Here is a 21,201-nt window from a genome sequence, read left to right as displayed (position 1 = left end):
AACAGTCCAATGCTAACACACAGCTGTGCAGCTAGAAAACAGAAACCAGATCCTGAAGGCCAGTTAACTGTGATTGCATATGTGTAAATAGCTAAGGCAATGCTATGCAAACTTTTGTAAGCTAAAACAAATGATAAGGTGACAAGACCTTGTAGTTTGTTCAATAGCACCAATTCAGATGCAATTCCTTACCTCCTTAAAGAAGCAGATTAAGATAGTCACCCAAAATCTTGAAGAACACAGCGTTCAGGTGTAGTCCTTTTAGTAAAAATGTTTTCAATTTAAGATTTGTAACGTCAGCATTGTAACAAAATGACATGTGCTTATTCAGCTACTCTAAAGATCTCCTTACACAAACCAGTATTTAGACCAGAACTGACAATTTATCACATGGAAAAAAAGTGATCCACAGCTGGCAGGACCGTGCCTGCAGGAACTCATTCCGTTCAGATACTGAATGCTCTCCTGCAATCGTTGTTTTGTTCATAGTTGGAAGACTTTTGTCACAGTAATACAAAACACAGTTTCAGAGGTACAACTACATTTGTATACTTACTCTCAGAATTCTCACTGTAAAATTCAAGCAAAGCAGTTGTAGTACAGATAGAGGCAGAGCTTGAATCTAAAACTCTTCCCCTAGAGTCTTCTACTTCCAAGTCAGTATTAACAGTAAGAACCATGACATTTTAGAAACAGTACTCTCCACCTTCTCTCACTTTTTCCTCCAGAGTGCTAAAATACAGATCTGTCAAGCCTTTGTAATTAAAATCATTCACTGCTGTTTTTTATGCATAGAAGAGTTTAGGGAGACTGCCACCAGATAAAACACTAGCATGTTTAATATGCAGAACAAAACACAGTTGTTTTTTTTCAAGCAGTATGCCTTTTCAACTATTCCCAACAGAAGCCTAATGAGTACTGAAAATGAAGCAATTAGTATTTGGTATCAATTTGTTTACCAGGTACAAAGAGCCAGCCTGCCATCTCACCTTCCTCAGCCTAGAAGTACAGTGGATCCAATAGGAAGGAAAATATTAGCCAGATTATACTAGTTTTACACCAAATTCATAGGACTCAGCATCAGTAATACAGCTTTTTCCTCAGGACTAAGAGTAACCTACATTTTGATGTGCCATCAGTTATATAAACAAAAACGAAAATATCAGGGTTTCAAGAGAGAGGAATGGGTATTCTTGTTCAAACCTAGCCATTTTCATTTGCAGGCTAAACAAAAAGTTTTCCTTGTCTATGCTTGGGTTCTGAAACTAATTAGAAGCTTGCCATATCAACACATTCTACTCATTGCTATAACATCCCAGAGAAAAGTCACCCAAGGCTTAACTGCAGATGAATCCCTCAGCTTCCAATACACAAGACACTAAATCAAGTACCACCTGTGAGTACATGTGATATATGCCCAACATTGCCTATTAAGCGTTGCACATAACACAAAATAGGCTCAGCCTATATACAAGATGTTTCAAATTATGCAAGAGCCATCACTTTGGAAAAAAATCATGGCAGCAGGTATTTCTTCTGTGAATATAAAGACAGATTGATCAAAGTTTTCAGTGAGATTTCTCCAATTTCTAACAAAGTGACATTTATAAGCCTGACTACAATTAAAGACTTTGGTTATTCAACAGAAATACTGATTCAAGTAACAGCAGAACTATGTGCACAGAGGTTGATAAGAATGTACCACTGCAGCACAAGAAGTCAGACACCTTCTCTATGCAGGCTTGTTTTGAATTGTTTATTGAGGTTTAAGAAGTCATCCACATTTCTATAAATATAGACATTACTTGAGTAAGTGACTTACAATGTCACCAGTGCAGGTACATATATAACCAACATACAAAAGCTCCACTGGAAGCTACTTCAGTTTATTCAAAAAGGACCAAGATGTCATAAAAAAACCACAAACAGCTGTCACTTTCAGTTATCGAAGACATTAAAGTGCATTTTTGGTTACCTCCTGGTCAAACAGCTGCTGGTTAAAAAGTTTGATTTTTTTTTTTAACATAGCTAAATTACATCAATTGACATTCAGGTTTGTAGCTGTCATCCTCCTGATACATGGCAGCAGGTAAGAAAAATGTATTACTTTGCTGGTTGAGAGGAGGAAATTGATTTTGCTTTTTTAAATTTTATTCTGGTATTTCCAACAAAAGTTTAAAGATAATCTAACATTCTGATGAATTTCTACAGCACCACTAAAGTTAGTCTTAAAAATCCAGGCTCTGCTTTAGCCCTTTTAATTGCTAACCAAGTATCTAAAGAGTCACTTGAAGCTCTGTACCAGTAAGAAACACTACCCTCCCTTTTCTGTCAAGCACTATCCTGCCCAGTTAACACTGTTTGCACACTCTGTAAACAAGAACAGCTTAAAGCATAATTAAAGCAGAACACAGGCCAATCTTGAAAATCTTCTTCCCCCTCTCCCTCCCCCCCGCCCCGTCCCCGCCCCTGGTAGTGTCTAATGTTTGAGTGTATAAAGCATTATTACATTCCTAACCACAAAATACTGTAAGAGTCACAACAAAAAAAGCATACGTTGAAAGTGACATAGCATTACCACTTTAATAAAAGGGGGTATTTTGGGGAGATACAAGATGTGCTCTACTAATTTTAACTCAATCTTTACTTCATTATAAGTATGTTATATTGCCAGGCAAGTCACCAATAGGGCAAAGAATGCTGCACTGGTTAGAACCACAGCAGCCATAGTTGTTCTTTACAGCTCCTTTACTGCAATTCATTGACTTTTGATACTAGGAGGACATAATACTCACCATTCAGAAATAAATTACTGATTTTGAGTAACAGTTTAAACCTGATTAGCACTGCATAATGATGAATGGCTACTTCTAAAAAATAAAAACCTTACATACCAAAAAACATGCTATATGTTGGGAAACCACTTTTTCATGCTCCATCGTGTTGTTTACAGTTTTTACTTGTCAAAGTCTTTCTTTTACCAGTCGAAGAATCCACAGCACTTAAAATTTCAGGTGCTTGAACTGAACATGATTCAATTTCAAAAAGTGCCAAATTAAAAAAAACCTACACATGTAGCCAAGCTTTCATAGAAAACCTCAAACAAGGTAAAAAACCAGCCTCAACAAAATTATGGGTTATTAGCTTCATACATGTTTTTAAAGCTGTATAATGTTCACCTAAGCACTCCACTTACGAGCATTAGAAGTTTAAAAACACAGAACACCTTCAACGCAAATTGCTTGCAGAGGGCACCCTCAAACATATGAGTACAACACTAAGCAGAAAACCCTCGTTTTATTTGGCTATTTAGACATCCATGTCACATATACCCACCCATCCATTTCCTGATAGCATTACATCATCTATTAGGGCTTCTGAAATAATACAGAGCCAAAAAACTCAGAAGAGACTAGTTAAAAAAAATAAAATAAAATCCACAAATGCACAGCCTTCCTGCACACAGCAAGATTGTGCAACTGATTGTTTAACGTAACTAAGCTTAACGGCATCCAAACAGGCGGGCCTAGGTTTGGAAGCTGTCTTACGTCAAATTTTGACCATGTAACTACTCTAAAATAGAAAGGTCAAAAAAGAACTCATCTCTTCTTTTTCTGCTGCCTCAACATTTTCCTTCGCTTAATTATCATATCATGTAGTTTCTCCAGTCCCTCTTTGAGTCCGTCTCCAATGATTGCACAGGTAGGCTGCAAATGCCAGGGTGTTGAAGAGCTCAGCTCACTCATTGCTAACATCTTCTCGATTTCAGAAAGGGAAAGAGAGTTCCTCAGGTCCTGCTTGTTAGCAATGATAAGGACAGGCACTCCTTGATTCTCGGATATCCTAGTAATCTTATGAAGTTCTGTTTTGGCCTCCTCCATCCTCTCAACGTCGACGGAGTCCACCACAAACACGATGCCATCGGTGCACCTTGTGTACGACTTCCACAGCGGCCTCAGCTTCTCCTGGCCGCCCACATCCCAGAAGTGGAAAGTGACCGTCTTCGAATTGCCCAGCGTCACTTTGATTTTCTCCGTATTAAATCCTTTAGTGGGAACGGTGTTGACGAACTCATTGAACTGCAGTCTGTACAGCACCGTCGTCTTCCCGGCGCAGTCCAGCCCCAGGATGACGATGTGAAAGCTCTGGAAGGAAGGCAGGCTGGAGAGGATCGGCGTCTGGTCCGAGAGTCCATTCCCCATTGCCGGAAGGGAAGGTGACAGCAGGCTGCCACGAGCAGAGGCGCCTCCCGCGGCTGCGCTCGGATCCTGCCAACGACACAGGCGGCGTTACCCCCGCTGCGCTCCGCTCCGCCGGCACCGGGGGCACCGGGGCTGCGCGCCCGCAACGCGCCGGACACGGCGCCGCCGCCTCCACTGCGGGGGCGGCCGCGGGCAGCGCGACGCGGAACGCCACACGTCCCCCGCCCCGCCCGGTGGCCGCGGCCGCTCCCGGCACCTGCGCCCCCGCCCGCCGCGCCCCAAGCCTACCGCTGCTCCCTCAGCGCGGGGAGGCGTGCGCTGCCCGCGACCCCATGCCCGCGCGCCGCCGCTGCTCCCGCTACTGCTCTTCCTCCCGCTGCTGGTGCTGGTCCTGCTCCTGCTCCCGCAGCCGCTGCTGCTCTTGCTGCTGCACCCGCAGCCGCTCCTGCCGGCACTGCCGCTGCCGCCGCCGCCCGCAGGACTCTCCTCTGCATCTGCCGCTGGGGGCTCCTCCCAGCGCGCGCCTAGCCCCGCGCGCCCCTCCCCGCGGCCCCCTATTGGCCTCGCCGCGCGCGGGGGGCGGGCACCGTGGCGCGCTCGGCCTCGCCCATTGGCCGGCGGCTCAGGCCACTCATGGGAAACTCGAGTCGTACCGTCCGCAGCCGAACGCTTCGGGCCGAGCGCTCCTGAGGAAGGGGCCCTCCCCGCCCACGCCCTGCCTTGAACGGCCCCCGCTGCTCCTCCTCCCCCACCGGGAGGCGGAGCCGCTGCCTCACGCGGGCCGCTCGGGGGAAGCCGGCGCGGCCACGCCCTCCGCCCACTGCAGCCTCTCCGCCCCGCGGCGGGCCCCAGCGCCCCGCCCCTTCTCGGGGAGCGCGCGCTCATTGGGCGCAGGTGCTGTCACTCCACCTCGCCCCCGGCCGCCCTGGGGCTGCTCCGCGGTGTCCCGCCCCTTCCCCAGGAGAGCGCGCGCTCGTTGGGCGGGTGCCGTCACTCTGGCGCGCCCCCTGCCGGCCCGGCCGTGCCTCCCCGCGCACCTGCCCCGCTCAGGGCCCCGGGAGCGCGCTCCGCGCGGGCGGTCTCGGAGGCGCTTCTTAAATAAAAGCGCCCCGGGCCCGGCTCTGTGCTCTCGTCGTACGTGTTATTGTATCTGCCTTTGGCAGGTCTCCGCGAAACCGGAGACACAGGCCGGGAGGAGCCGGGAATAACACAGTGGATGGCCCCGTCCTGAGGGACGCCCGGCGCACAGGGAGGGCCGCAGTGCTCGGGTCTGAGGGAGCACGCAGTGGTACCTGCCGAGGCTGCAAGAAAGGTTTCCCACAGCACAGAAATATGTTAAGTAATCCTGATTGGAGCAGTGAAGTGTTTCCCAGAACTAATTACGAGTGTCTGATAACACATTTACTACATTTACCGTTTCCAGAGCGTACAGGTGTTAGAGGAGGCCTGGCGGAGTGTTTTGTCCCAGCTCTTCTTGCTGTTGTACTGTGGTTCTGTTCGTTCCCACTGCTCCTGTCACGTAGCACCTTTGCCACTGCAGTTTGCCCAGCTGTGGCAGTACAGATGGTTCCTGCTGTCGGATGTACCCCGGATCAGGGTAAAATAGCACACACAAGGATCAGAGCAGAGCCTACTACAAAAATCTTAATCTATTGCCCTTAGATTAAAATTTAATAAATCAGTCTTTATGATAAAAGCGTATGTTTAACTCTTAGCTGAAGCTATTGTGCTACTCTAGTCTACCAGTCCAAGTGTATATTTTCCTGTACTCAGTATCACAATCATAGAATCATAGAATGGTTTGGGCTGGAAGGGGCTTTAAAGGTCATCTAGTTGCAACCTCACTGCTGTAGGAAGGAACACTTTGCATTAGACCAGGTGGCTCAGAGCTTCACCCGACCTGGCCTTGAACACTTCCAGGGATGGGGCAACCACCCAAATCTTTGACCAGCTGGGTTTCAGTAAAAGAGGAGTGACATTTTCAATATTAGTCTTGTCTTTTTGTCTAGAGGACTTTAAGATTTCTTGATGTGGCTGCTGAAAAGGGTTAATTTACAAGAATATTCAGACAATCATATTTTGTTTTTTTACCCTTTGAAAGCATTGTACTCCATATTTTAAACCACAGAGAATTTTATGTAAAAGAGAAGTAATTTAATAGCAAAGGGACATATAATAGAAAAAAAAAATCCACCATGTGCTGTAGGCAATGTTTCATGTTATTAAAATGTTAAGATAACCATTCTAGTCTTACTAAAAATAGCAAAATTCTAATTTGCTTACATCTGAGATTAATATTTCACTGCTTTTATCTTTGTTGGTTATTTACATCCTGATCTTGCAGCTGATTCTCTTTGGAGGAAGTGGCCTGTTTGTATAGGAAGGTGATTTTGCATCCATGGAAAGGAGGGGTAAGTTACTACCCCTAAGGCCAGCTGGTAAGATTTCTGATTTGGCAGTATTTTACAGTACTTTTGCATAACAGAAAGAACTGCACAGCATACAGTGTAATAGAAAAGCATCTACAGTGACAGGAAAAGTGGGCCTTAATTATTTCATGGATGGTTTTCAGTAATTCAAAATTGGAGGAAACCAGCTAGAAATACCTTGTTAAGGAATATTACTGCAGATAATAGATTTATTCATAAAGCTTGACAAGCTGAAATAAATCAAATTTACCTTTATCTCCACCTACAAAATTACCTATACCCTATTTTTAATGGAAAAATAGGCCTGTTAGATATTACAGTCTCCTAAACCTTCATGTCTGATTGTTACCAAGATCTGTTCAAACTTTAACACAGCTTCCTAATAATACATTTTACAATTAATTCCATGAGAATGGATATTGGCTAGCTCCTACCCTCATGGAAGGTATTTTGTTTTTAAACATAAAATGCATAAGGCTTGTTTTTATCTCTTGTTCTGCCGAAAAGCAGTCAATACATAATATTCTATTGAAAAGGGAGGGATAAAGGACTGATTTTTTTTTTCTAAGGTATAGCATATCCAACACAGTAGGTGGAGAAGGAATCTCAAAAATTATGCATTTATTTGGAAAAAGAATTTTATGACATCAGGGAGGTCATTTTAAGATTAGACAGGAATTAACATCTTCAACAACATGAGCATACCTGTATTTGTAAATATATACATGGAAATAATCTGTACTCTCCAGAAAGTGCTTGGACACTCCCTACAGTTAATTTATCACATTTACCTGTTATAACTTGCTATGAAGTGAGTGATGATCTCTCTGGGGGTGAGACTATTTTTCACTGTAAGTGTTCTTTGCACCTTGATCTTAATTGATGTCTGTAGGCACTTCTGCAAAACAGCTATTAAATAACAATCCAAGTGGATAAACTCCTCCCATACACTTCATGCTACTTTAGAAGTCAAACGTGCAGACTGGGCAGGTGTTACGGAGTAATGGTATCTAAATTAGGGGGAGTGTAGAAGAGTTGACACATTCAACCTCTGATAATTGAGGGTAAGGGTAAAGCAAGGCTTTGATTATCTTGTAGAAGTCTTCAATGAAGGAGGTGAACGGAAAGAAGTGTTCTTTTCAAGTGTATAGCTAAATGGGAATGGGCTGTTCTTAGATGACAGCTGAAAGTAACTGCAAGATACATGTAAGAGGAAACAATGGTGAAAGGCTCAAACCATGTGCAGAATTTTTAATGCAAAATAAGGAGGTGCATAATTTCTGTGTTGGGGTAGTTTCACATACTGATACTTTTCTCATTTCCTATCTAATCTCTACAGATCTGAGTTCTTCTGGCTCAGCATTCCTTAGCTCATGAAAACAACGGTGACTTCAGCTCATCTGAGCTAAAAAACTTCTCCCCTTTCATGTTTACACAGTTTACCGGTGTAAATAGTAATATATTATTTTTTACATAGGTTTCTTATATATATGCTATAAATATTTTCCACACGGAAGAGGACACAGCCAGGGACAAATCATTGTGTTTCAAGAAAAAGAAGCAGTACCTGCATAATATGCAGCTTCTTCACTATGGTAAAGTAGTTTCATTTTTGGTTTTGTCTTTTTCTTTAAAAAACAAAAAAAAATCCTTAATGGCCCAGGGATAATTTTGGTTCAGAGCAGGTTTGGGAGGGCCAGGCCTCCAATGCTGCAGTTATTAACTGCCTCTGAGAAACTTAGATCGTCCTTATTAGGGATATGGACCATGAAATTGGTTGAAGTGTTGCCAAGAAAGAATTGGCATACAGTGGAAAGATAAGATTCTTGGAAATTTTAATATTATTACCCAGTGGAGACTTAGGTTACCTTTTAATACATATCATGTCCTTCATTTCAGGAGCTGTCTCACAGTGCCCAGATAACAATGCGAAGGATCATCAAATATCTACTTGCAAGACTGCATGTATTCTTCACAAGAAATCATCTTTCATATGGAATAGCAATTCATGGGAATTAAATCTAGCAGTTCATGAGAGGTTCAATGTAGCAGGACATTAAATCAGAGCTTTCATTAGTGCTGGTCATTTTAAAGTTAAATTCCACTCAAGTAGGTACAACTGTTGTTATACAACCACATCTAGTGATGAAGCACATGAGAAATTCTTTCCAAAGCCAAGATAGTGGGCTTGAATTTCCATGGCCAGATAAGCACAATATTCCTTTTGTTTTCATTAAATATAATTCTGAAGAACAGGCTGATGGAATTTATTATCCAGTTCAATAGCTAATAATTAGAATTATTTTTTTTAATAGCACCATGTGTCGTGTGTAGCAAATTTGATTCAAATCAAATGAAAAGTGAAACATCAGACAAATGATCCTGATCTGGCCATATACTGCAGATGCAGAGAGATATGGCCAGAACTAAAGACAAGAAAATATGAGCAAATGCTGAAGGAGGGATAGGAAGGAGCCAGCTGCATCACAGCGCTGAGTTAGTTGTCAGGCACAAAGGAATGAAGTCATAAAAAGAATGGAATTACTGCAAGGACTGTGCATTGCCAGCTACAGCTACAGGATGCTGGCCTATAGCAGTGGGATCCCAACCCCCCGTCTTCGCAGGAGAGATGTGTTAGCAACATACACCACCAATTAGTGCTGCTGCATGTAGAAATTGAGCAGATTTTTGAATGTGTATGAAAGAGAAAATTAGTTGCATTTCAGTACAATGACATGGCAGACCTATGCTGGGGTAATATGTATTAATGTTTGTGTAATAGCAATAATGTTTATTATTACAGTAACCAACTGTAGCTTGGTTGTACTTTCAAAAATGGAAGTTACTACTCTTCAGCTATACCCTAGGTCTCAGATTAGAGCTAAAAAAGTACTGTTTGAATTGTTATATGGTCTGAAAGTACTGCTTTGAGTTGTTACGTGGTACATAAAATATTACAGCAGTTTCACCATGAATTTTGAGAACTCCCTTGAATATAAGCAGTAAGGATGAAATAGCTGACAAATTGCAACTTTTGCTCTTAAGACTACCTCTTAAATTGATGTACAAAATGTTTTGCACAAAGAAGCCTTTTATCATCTTTGCTACATCTGCTGAATTCTTTTATGATAACTTACATGCTGCATGAATTACTCTGCTTTGATTATTAAAAAGTAGCTGGTGGTAGAAAATCTAATTTATTTCCTCAAAATAAATAAGCTTAGAGCAGTAGGAGATGGAGTTGCTGTGTGTTACAATTTAAGTTACCACTCTGATTACACCAGTTAATTAAACTTACTGTCATTTCATACATATCTTCACATGAAGTCTAACATCTATGTTTTGCTACCTTCATTTTCATAAATAAACATAATGCCACATAGCAGGCTAACAAACAAAAAGCCTCTACTTTGATACTGACAGTCAGACTTTGTTGCATCTTCGATTCTATTCAGGTGTGTTAGCTGAAAGTAAGCTGTAATAACTCATAAATGTTCTTAGTCACACTGAGGGTAACTGAAATTGCAACCTCTGTCTTCCAAGCTCTGTGAATTTGGTTGTTTCATCCTCTGATGGGATGGCTGTAATGGTGGTGACTCCATGTTTGTGGAACATGGGGAACAGTCTCACCACTTTGTGCATGTGGTTGTACAAGTAATCCGCCTTCTGTGATAGAGTGGGACAGCAGAAGGGTTGTCCCCAACAGCATCTTTGTGTTAAGGACTTGTATCACAAAACTCTCAGCCACACTGATGGTTCATTTAATAGCAGACTGTAATTAATAAGGGTTTAGCATAGATCTCCTCTTCATATGATACAAAGTTTATAGTCACAAAATCCAAAGCCGGACATAGGACTTGTTGCAGTTTTAAAGAATTTAAAGCTTTTTTTTTTTTTTTTTTTTCAGGAACCCCTGGTTTCCACCCCCATCTCACTAAGAAGCTGGTGCTAAAAAACCCCCAGCAAATATGTTTATTTAATAAATGGACAAAATACCTCCTACTTTAATCCTTCATTACATGAGGTAAGACTTCACCACCATGAGCAATTCCAGTGTTCAATGTGTGATACTACATACGAGCAAGCCTTGGCTTGCATGTTTTTTCAATAGTTGTGTACTGATCAAAGACTTAAATTCACCTCAGCAACAGGTTCCTCACCTCCTACCTCCAGGTTTGTGACAGCACTTCTGCTTTTATAGGGCTTTTTCTCCTCTGGAACTACTGACTCAAGTCATCACACTCTTTTGCTGAGAATGCAGTGCTACTCAATGCTACTGTTTGAAAATCTTACCAGTTAAGAGAATAGCTTCTAATATTTTTTCCTCAATACTTTTTCTCCCAGAAAAGCCATGGGAACTTTGTTTTTTGATTTTTTTTTCTGTTGTGTTTTTTGTTTGTTTGTTTGTTTTTTAATTTTTTTTTTATTTTTTGCATGCCAGAGTAATTCTAAACAGTTTAAAATTCTATCAAGCTGAGATTTCAGTATCAGCTGCCATCTTCTCACATTGCTTTCTTTGAAAAGAGTTGTGGAGTTTTAAAATATATCACTTTAATATGATGGGAGCAGTTTGCAGCCAGATTATAAGTAGTACAATTACAAATGTAAGAGCGGCATGTCTTACTTTGCCCCTGTATAGACAGATTTAATATGGGAAGGTATTTTCCCAGCTCCAGAATAATTATGGAAATGTTGGTAGTATAACTACTGCTGTTTGAGATATTGCTAGCACAGAGTAATAATGAAGGAAAGAAAAAACTGCTATTAAATGTTTTTCTTTTCTAAAGAACTTTTCAAATATTGTATAACTATTTAACATGTATAAAGGTGCTGACATTTGCTGGAATTGTAATAACAAACAAACAGACCTTGGACATCAGAACAAAGAAGGCTTTTCTTTGATAAATTTGTATCTCAGTTGATTTACTGTAGTGAAAAAAAAGTTACAAGTTCTGACTGAAGCTTCTGACTAAGTGTTTATAGGATGAAACATTCATTTAAACCAGTTATTTCCTAACAATCCATCTGCTTGCAACAGTTACTTATTTAAAAGCTATGCTTTGTTCTTCAGGTGCTGTGTATATCCAAAAGGAAGTGCCAGGACAGGAAGAAGCACACAGCACTCAGTGCACAGAGTCAGAGTTAGCATATGGTTAATGAAATGCTTAAATGACAAATATAGTGCACTGAAACCTGCCATGAGAGCATTTCAAAGACAGACACAAAAGACAAAGCACTGAAGCTCCACTAATTTGCAGGGATTGGCCTGTTCCAGTGGCTGGCTGGAGCAAGGAGCCTGTGCCTGTGTGATGTGCACAGCTGGCTGTTGGATGTGTTCCCACCATTTTGGCAACAACTGAGAGGTGATGCCCATCCAATATACAGGGTTCACTGTGAGAATGAGCAGGCTGTTGATCTGTAATAACTTTGTATAAATCAAGTTAAGTGCACACCTTGAAGAGGAAATTCAGTTGCTCATCTCTCCTAAAAAGGCACAGCAGCAATAGAAACGGATTTCACAGAGATTACACTGTATGGAAATAAAATTTTATGGGAGATATACGTAAGCTCCCAGGAGGGCTGTGAAAAATCTAAAGTCTCTGCTTTAATGTATAATAATGTAGGTAGTACAGTGATAATATCACAGCTCCTTGAGCCTGGTGCTCAGAGGCAACAGCTAAGAGAAGTCCCCACTGAGACAATGAAATAGACCATAAACAATTTGTTTGATGTTCTCCAACCACTGTTTGGTAATTTATCAGTGCTCCTAATAATAGGAGCTTGTGAGTGCTGCTTATAACTCCTGGTCACATACAGAACAAATACTATGGAATACAACTACTCTCTGGCTTTCTGAAAGCATCTCTCTCTTAGGTGAGTGAAGAGACAGACCTGCTGGCTCCCTGGATAGAGGGGAGGGTTGTGGGGGTTTTTATATTTATTTTTAAAAGAAAGAAACAATTTATTATTAATTTCAATCAGATAACTGAGCTCAAATATAGTAGTAATATCTTTAAATGAGGTAATTAATAGATTAACAATGTTCCTGAAGGAAAACAACAAATACGTGCTTTAACAGATAAATTAACTTGGTCTTTTTAAACCACAGAAGACTGATAAAGCCTACTGAGCATCAGTGCAGTCCACTGGTCTCATTCTCTGCAGTCCTTACTTTGCTTCCTTCCAGAAGTCTTTCCCAGGCATTTAATTTTAGTTGTGAGGTATTTGTGAGTTTTCAAAAACTGAGCCACTGGCTGGATCTTTTAACCTGTCTTTTTAGTCAACGGGCATCTGTAGTGCACAGTGAAATACTTAATATGGCCCAGCAAAATAAAACAAAAATTTGCATTCAGAGTTATATATTACCTAATTCTTTGCTTGCAAAGAAGGTCATAGTTCTGAGTGGCTTTTCATTTGAAGACTTCACAGGCACTAGGAGTTTTGAGCTAAGACTTATCTGTGTTTGCCCCTATTCCAACACAACAGCACTCCCAAGTGCAGTACATGCAAACCATGATATAGCAGGTCCTACAGCTTTGCCAGCTGTGTGGCAACTGCATCCAGTCCCTGTGCATATTTGGATTTTGACCAATACATTAAATTTTGTTTTGAATGAGTGTTAAGAGGGTGTTAAAAATCAGCTTTCCAGGAGGGAATAGAAATATCAAATACTCCTTTGGTTTGATTTCTGGTGTGAAAAGTAAACTTCAGTCAGCAGAATGTGAATGAGAGCTAAGCATTCTAGATTGGATTTTTTTCAAGCCGTAACAGAGTTGTTTGGCTGCCGCTGATAAGAACTACGAGTTTCAGTGCCTGCAAAGGAGTTCTTTCCCCCCAGGGCCATGGACAGTTTCACCAACTAGCCTGAAATGTGGCATGAAGGTTTCAGTCTCTTTCATTGAGAAATGATGGGCATCTTATACTTAAGTACTGGATATTTGTTGCAGTTTCTAGAACTAAAGCCAAATTAAAAAAAAAAAAAAAAAAAAAAAAAAAAAAAAAAAAAAAAAAAAAAAGATAATTCTTCTTCTCAGTTACAATACTTAAGAGTTTCAGTATGAAATCTGAGCCTATTACAGTGTGCTATAGCAAAAGGAAAACCAAACTCCTTACCCTAGGGAGCTCCCAGGTTTGTATTTATGATTAGATTAAAAAGGGAAGAAGAAACAAACCAAAGAGAGGACTATGAAAGAAAAAGGTTTCAGGGAAGACAAAGACTGTGTGGGTGGGAGGAGTAATTTAATCTCCTTGCTCAGCTGTAGTCTAGATTTTTTAAATCTTATCAGCTCACGTCTTCTTTTTAAGTTAAGACTAAATCTCAAAATTACTTCAGTGAATGCAAGATTAGGCCTACTGCTTGCTAGATGTTAAAAGCTAAGTCACTTGAAAATTGATTTGAAAGCTAATCACAGGGGTGCTAGGCAGAAAGCTTTCTTTGACATCCTAGGTTTCAATTCTTGGAGAGAAACAACAGTAAACTCACTTTGAAGACCTTATAAAACCTGTCCCTGCAAAATCCATTTTTGCTCTCCTCTCCCAGGGAATAAGAACCACATCATACATTCCAATTCCATAATACTGAAAATTGAAAGCCTTTCAGAAAATTTAGCACAGCTTCTGCCCCTAGAATTGTAATCTTGCATAAACCCCTGCCAAAATACTAATTTTTAAATGCATACTTTTTAAAGTTTTTTGTTGACATCACAGTATTTTATCAGGATATAAATTTCCCCTTCTCTGGCTGTCATGGCCACACCACACTACTTAGCAGGCTTTAAACAAAGCAAGGAAGGGAAATAAACGAACTTGTGGAGGAACAGATTGTTTAGCTGAGATTTTAGTTGTGTTACTGAACTCCAGTGAATTGAGGCAATACTGCAAGAGCCGGTAGCTGAAGTGCTGTGAGGGTAAGCTCTGCAGTTTTCATCCCTCTGAAGGCCTGCCTCTTTACCTCTCCCAGGACTGATCATAGGAGATTAAGAGTCCAGGCAGGACTCTAGGGAGCAGAAGCAGAAGTGGGATAGGAACATAATCAATTCTTTTCCTAATTGAATTATTTTATTCAAGGCCTCTCTACTGCTGGAAAAGAAAAATCCAACTAATTATACCTCCTTATGTAAGGAAAAAATAAGCATGGACATAGAAACAGAAATAATCTATTTAAGGAAGTCTTCGTGCTTTGAAGATTCTGTATTTCAGATGGTGTATGATAAATATATGATACATTAAGCACATGAGTAGAAGCAACCCCAAACTGAATCTTCAGAGGAAGCATAAGAAAGGTTTAAAGAGGACAAATGGTTATATCCCTTCCTCCTGGTTTACTGATAGAAGGCCTCTAAAGCCATAGGTCATTCTGTGAAAGCCTGTTACTAAATCTCAGAGAGACTGCCTGCTGAGGGTCACTTAAAGAGCCCTGCCCTTCTGCTTAGGGACACTGATATCTGCACAGTCTTTCATCTCAGCACAACTGTAGATACAGGGATTTTTAAGTTAGTGTCACTGCACTCCCTGCAAATCATTCATCTTTGAGTCCTTGCTGAGGATTGATTGAAGGCACAGCAGTCTAGCACATAAAGCATATATGTGTTTCTGTGTTTTTCAGACCTGTGGTAAATCAGAGTTGAGATAAAACGATAGCCATTAGCAGTCACCACAGAGGCCCTAACTCCCAGCTTTCACTGGGCCAGAGTGATGAAATTATGTGAAAGCAATAGCAGCAGCAAGCAGACATTTGTTGAAGAATGGAAACAACATTTAAATGTAAAACCAAAGCTTCAGAATGAACAAGAAATTTGGTAATCTTTATCCCTCCATCTGTAGTCAGTGAGCACTTTTTGTTTCTCTCAGTTCATACCCTTGACTGTGGACAAGACATGCTCAGTCTCTAGATTGATGCCGTGTCAGTGGATGTCTGTTACCCAGTATAATTCAGTTATAATAAAAGAAACATCCAATACACTATCAACAGTCACAGTCCTTAAATCAACCACAAAACAACACTGCCAGAAAAAAAAAATGAGCTGTACTGCAGAGAGGCCTCATGTCTTCAACAATAGCAGCAGAAAAGTTTCAGGACATGGAAAATCAGACAAGATGCCATCCCTTTTAAAAGCAAATCTTTTCATTCTCCAAGTTGAAGTAAAGAAGCACCTGAGGATTTTGCTATTTCTTTGTAAACACAGCAGAGCCTTGTCTCTGTTTTATACTTATATTGCCCGGAGCAGTTGCTCCCAATCTGGAGAGGAATTTTTATGGATCTGATGCAGATATACCCATAGTTACAGCTTTAATGGAGTGTCAAGGCTGAACAGGCGAGGGTGAGAGATCAATTTTAGCTTATGTGTGTTATAACATAAAAGCTTTACTTCCCAGTTGAGCTGGCCTCTGCTCATCCTCTGCTGCCCTGATGCCACGGCTGGTGGAACTGCACCCATTCTTCACCAGGTCTCTGAGGCATCGCACTCACCTCATCTAATCCTGCTCTGGGCAAGTCTGTGCAGCTTGGCACCAATAACCTGGGCAGCTGTCTGGGTTATGAGCAGTACCTACAAGATGACAGTTTTGAGAAGTGACTTGACTAGGTCAAGCATTGTGCAAACACACGGTAAGAGACAGAGCAGCTTAAATAAACAGGGAAAGGATTGAGGAAATCCTCATTTAATAGGTAGAGAACAGGACTGAAATTCAGTGATTCACTTCACACAGACAACAGGAAATACAGGTACCAGAATCCCTGTTTGCTGCTTTGAATATCAGACAAGTTTTCATCACCTTTCTTCACACAATCTTAAAAAAAGATCACCTTGAGCTTTGGGAATTCACACATGGGATTATTTGGATGCTGAATGCATCTGGAAATATTAGGATGGGATGGAGTCTGGTAGCAGAAGGCTGCCTGGGCCTATCTAGAAATAGAGTAGGGGATTATTAGAGTGGGCTTCTTGCCTTTCTTGCTGGTAGGACATTCACTGCCCTTCTTACCCAAGTACAGTAGGAGAGCAGCTGGTCAGTATTGGGAAGGACAGCAATCTTTGGTGCCATTAGAGATCTCTGCATCCCACTCGACAGGTTAAATGGGGACTTTGATGTGCTGCAAGGCACACTACAGAAAACTTGTGACCTTTCTGAGACACCTCTGTGAAAATCTGAGCCTCGAGGGAAATTTGTAATCTTCCAATCAGTGCTCTGTTTTAATCACAATTGTTTCTGTAGCTGCTAGTTCTCTAGCAAGGGTATCAGACAAAAAGCATGGTGAACTGTTGGGCAAATGATACTAAAATCACTTGATTGCATCCAGCCTTGATGTTATCAAGGTAAATCACCCTGAGTCACCTCTGTGATATCTGTTGAAGAGCAGCAAGGAGAACTGTGCTCTTCTAGCACCAGTCAAGAGGCTTTTTTAAAACAATCAAAGCATCTTGCAAAAGCAGCTGTGTGTCTCTGGGCTTTTCAGTGGGATACTGATCAGATTGTTCCAGTCTCCCCTGCTTGCCTCCATGCAGCTAATTTTTGAGGCAATGATATGCTGTCTAACAAACAATAAAAATCAATGCTTTCACTTGATGCTTTCATTTCATGTCCACAGAGGCCCAAATTTCACTGCTGACTGATTAAATGTGGTGGTAAAATGTACAGTGTTGTGGTTCTCAGTACACTCATAACAACCCTTTGAGGAGAGAACACTCACAGGGTGAAAGTGTGGATGTGTTTAGGAAGAAGCCTGATATAGACTGTTTCACCTTCTGCTTGCTCCCGTGCTATTATTTAAAAAAAAAAAAAAAAAAAAAAAAATCTGTTACATATTATGTTCTGTAGGGGCAATTTTTCCCCTGTAATGCAAATATGCTTTAAAGTCGAGAGGCAAATGACAAGCAGAGGAAGAAGGACCAAAATAATAATCCATAAATTTTATGCCACAGAGGTTCTCTCCCAGTTCCCACTGGTCAGCCCTTCTCCTGCTTGCACCTTGGAAGCTGTAATTTTATGTATTATAAATACTATGTAGTACTATGATGTCCTGTTAGTTCTAAGGATTCCTAACATCTTTCTGTTGCAATGAAATAAAGATGAAAAATTATGCTGTGTTTACAACCAATAGAACATGAATGTTTTCTGTTTGGTAGTAGCATAATGAAACTCCTAAATCAGGATCTAATTTTGCCATTACAAGTAGAGTGAACATACTATTACTGCAAGACAGCTTATTCTTGACTGTATAAAGATCTGCAAAATTTTTTCTATTATGAAAACAAGGCAGATAGGTTTGATATGTGTATTCATAAAGTTAGGTGCTTAAATATTTTCTTGAAAATTACCTAATCTTTAACACTTCCAAGCACTCACAGTCCATCCTGTCTGTCTTCCCTCCTTCTCTTCTTCTTGAGAGAAAGAAATACGCCTTTGTGTGTACTGCACATATATGTATGAAAAATAAACTTCCTCACTGGCAAATAAACCCAAGAACAATGTTGCTAGCAGCTGTTGTGCTTAAAGCCCAGTGGAGAACACTGTTCCCTTATGAGCTCTCAATGCTCTTCTCAACATCAGTAATCAACATGCCAGAACAATGTATTACAAACTTAAAAGCCCAGGCCAGGAGACCACAAAAGCTCCTCTGTCTTATGTGAGGGAACTGAAAAGAGGCTTTCACAGTGCTGGAGAATATGCTGGCAGACTGTGCCAATTCAGAGCCCTCAGTGTTCCGGAAGATGTTTATGTACAAGAAGGACAAATCTTGTCTAATCCTTGGTTCAGAAGCTACTATAACTGTTATTTTTTAAAAATGAGAAGAATCATATGTATGTGTTGAAGACGACAATCAGATAATTACAGGCTGCTCAGAGGCTGAGGCATTGAAAAGATCTTTGTGCTCTTTCCAGCAGAAGGACATCTTATCTACTCTCACAAATAAAAAGCAAAATGTATCCTTTAAAAACAAACCTGAACCTGTTTCTTCCTATTTTATAAAGTAGTTATTTCTGTACTTAATTATTTTTGCAAGCAAAAAGTTATAGAACCAGAGAGTTTGATTAACAAAATGGTGGTTTTTCTCAAAGACGAAAATAACAACCTAATAAGCACCCAGTTCTTTGATCTTGACTTAGGTTTGTAACTGTCAAGTTGTTGAGGAGAGTTAAGCTTCCATTGGGCAAAATGGCATCAAAGTAAAAACAAGTAACTTCTCACTGCACTGTCCATTTAAAAGGAAGGTACCTACTTAGGTTTTCAGGAAGTCTTGCTAAACACCAGTGGAAGCACTGCCCTACAATATGTCAGAGAGAGGAAGATCAGCTTGGCATATAGAATACTGCTTTTTGTAACTTTATTTTAAATGAAATTACATTCAGATACAGCCCAGCTATATTAGCAGACATTTAAACAAATGTTTAAAGCTAACTCCTATAATTAATTTCTTAGCTTCACAATTCTTTTGTCATTGATATTATGAGCTCAGACTAAATGCACCCTTTTGCATTATCCTGATTCAAAATCCCAAGCATGTTAAAAAAATACAAAAATATCTAAAATTGCACATTCCAACCTAACTTACAAGAGTAATAAAACTGCTGAAATGCTGTCATTAAAAAACCACATTAGTATGATTTACAGCTGTACGAGCTGTTGTTTAAAACAAGCGTTACTGGGTAAGTGATCAAAGCAGTGCTAAAGATTTGAAGATGCTTTCCCACTGCCCTTAAGTAGATTTTTTCTGGCTAAGTTACAAATAAAAGCCACTTTGAAAAAACACTTTTAAATTCACCAGAATAAAAAAAAGCTCAAGTAAATGTGCCTGAGAGAAAAGAGAAGGCCATATTCTACGGTGCATACTCACATTCCAAAATTCCCAGAAATGCTACCAAAACCAGGGGTTTCCTTGCTTTTGATGTGCTTGATATTTGTCTAACACCTGCACAGAAAATTAGAAAGACATCCTGCAGCTGACAAGATGAACAGTCTGCATGCTGAAGAAGAACTGAGTACTGCTGAATAAGGCAACTGAGGTGAAGTATGGCTTAAGAGCAACCTGGTTAAGGCAGAGTATGTGTTTTTTAAGCTGTTACTTTTGCTTCTACTTCAAAGCAGTAGTGCACTACAACGTGTTTAAGAGCTTTAGTTAAAAAGACCTGGTGGAGCTGGTGCTAGTTCAGAGATAAATCTGAAGGAATTCATTGCAATACACTAGACAATCCCTCAAAAAACCTTTGTCGATTTCATATTCTGACTGTATTTAGTCCAAAGTTCTATGCATACATGTATTAACAGGATAAACAAACATGTTAAGCACAGCTTTCTCCAAATATCCATCCATTATTTGCCCCCTGTGAGCCAAAAGTCCCACTGTGGATCAGACATTATCTGAAATTTTCAATGAGTGTAGCAATACATGGGCCTAGTAATTAAATCAGGTGCAGTCCTTTCCTTGCAATGGATAGTTTTATTCCTCTATCAGGCCAAATTCTGCACAGTATTATCTTGACCTTAACCTAAAGGAATTTCTGTGGCATTAGTTTGGATTTTTAAGTGAAGACAGAATTTGGTCCATTTTAGCACATTAAAGTAAACTGATTCACAGCTTCTCTTTAAAGAATCAGTAGATTAAAGAAAATTTATTTCTTTCTTTTAAGATTAAAGATTGGTTGCACTTTCTATATTTATTACTAGAAAAGCCCCACTCACACCATTTGGTCAGTTTACAATTATAATTTATCCCTTCCAGTGCTAAGAATTTCTAGGTTATTCACAGAAATATATCAAAGCTCAGGAAAATGTAACAACAGATGCATCGTATTGTTGCATAAGGTCATGCTTAGAAATACTAGAAAGTAGCTGGGCTCTGATCATTCTTTGGCTTGAAGCTGGAGTCTCCTTGGAGAGATCAGTTCTTCCATTTGTTTGAGTCCCAAGCCAGGAACCAGCCTGTGAATGTGGGGGGTTCATGCCCTTGCTTCACAATTACAATGGGAGTTCCCTTATCTCTGCCAGAAGGATCTGTTTCAATATAGCGTTTGGCTAAAAACAGAGAGGAAATAAAACACGGAATATATTATTAGATCATTCCTTTGGTATAAAAAAAAAAACATTAAAAGCTATAGTGAAAGAACACAGGGCTGCGATAATACAGTATTCGATTAATTATTTCAAAGGCAATGAGATGATCAGGTAAAGGCTGATTTTTCCCAGCTGGCAGTGAAGGAATTTCCATGAAGTTGAAACAGAGGGATTGCTTTTCTGAGCAGTTTGTTGCCATACAGCTGGGTTTTGGCTCTTAAACAGGAGAAAGCATTTGCTGCTGCTATGAGGATGCACAAGCTTCCTTCCCATTTTGTTCATGTAAAAGCCAGTGAGTGTAGTTTCCCTTGACATCTCAACATGACATCAATACATATGGAAACACAGCCAGGTAACCCTAGCTGCTCCAGGCAAACACATGCAAGGGTTTTCAGCATGTTTTCAGAACTCTGTCAGAATAGCTCAGCTATATCAAGTCACATCAGGGATGACACATGATTTTTCAAGGAGGTATGTGCCATGTAAATTGTCTTGATTTGTTCTGTTCTGTAATTGGA

The 21,201-nt window shown here is 40.4% G+C and overlaps 2 protein-coding genes across 2 annotated transcripts in view; both read right to left on the bottom strand.

Annotated features, from left to right (window-relative positions):
* Positions 1-1,742: 1,742 nt before the first annotated feature.
* On the bottom strand, positions 1,743-4,707 carry ARL4A (ARF like GTPase 4A). Its single transcript, XM_083860780.1, has 2 exons — positions 4,491-4,707; positions 1,743-4,268 (listed from the first exon to the last, which is right to left on the bottom strand). The coding sequence occupies exon 2, from the start codon at positions 4,200-4,202 to the stop codon at positions 3,600-3,602; it is 603 nt and encodes a 200-aa protein (XP_083716906.1). The 5' UTR covers positions 4,203-4,268; positions 4,491-4,707; the 3' UTR covers positions 1,743-3,599.
* A 14,225-nt stretch (positions 4,708-18,932) lies between these two features.
* SCIN (scinderin) overlaps positions 18,933-21,201 on the bottom strand; it is a 48,245-nt gene continuing 45,976 nt past the window's right edge. The window contains exon 16 of the mRNA XM_083866662.1: positions 18,933-20,644. Coding sequence (XP_083722788.1) covers positions 20,511-20,644 — 134 coding nt within the window. The 3' untranslated portion in view covers positions 18,933-20,510. The remainder of the gene's footprint in view (positions 20,645-21,201) is intronic.

Source organism: Zosterops lateralis (assembly GCF_965231275.1).
Source record: "Zosterops lateralis genome assembly, chromosome: 1".
NCBI classification, from domain to species: Eukaryota; Metazoa; Chordata; class Aves; order Passeriformes; family Zosteropidae; genus Zosterops; species Zosterops lateralis.
Note: the sequence above shows the minus strand (reverse complement) of the source record. Positions and strands in the feature narration are given on the sequence as shown.

Excerpts from the sequence above, each read along its gene's own strand:
- ARL4A (XM_083860780.1), bottom strand. The coding sequence starts at position 4,202 with ATGGGGAATGGACTCTCGGACCAGACGCCGATCCTCTCCAGCCTGCCT.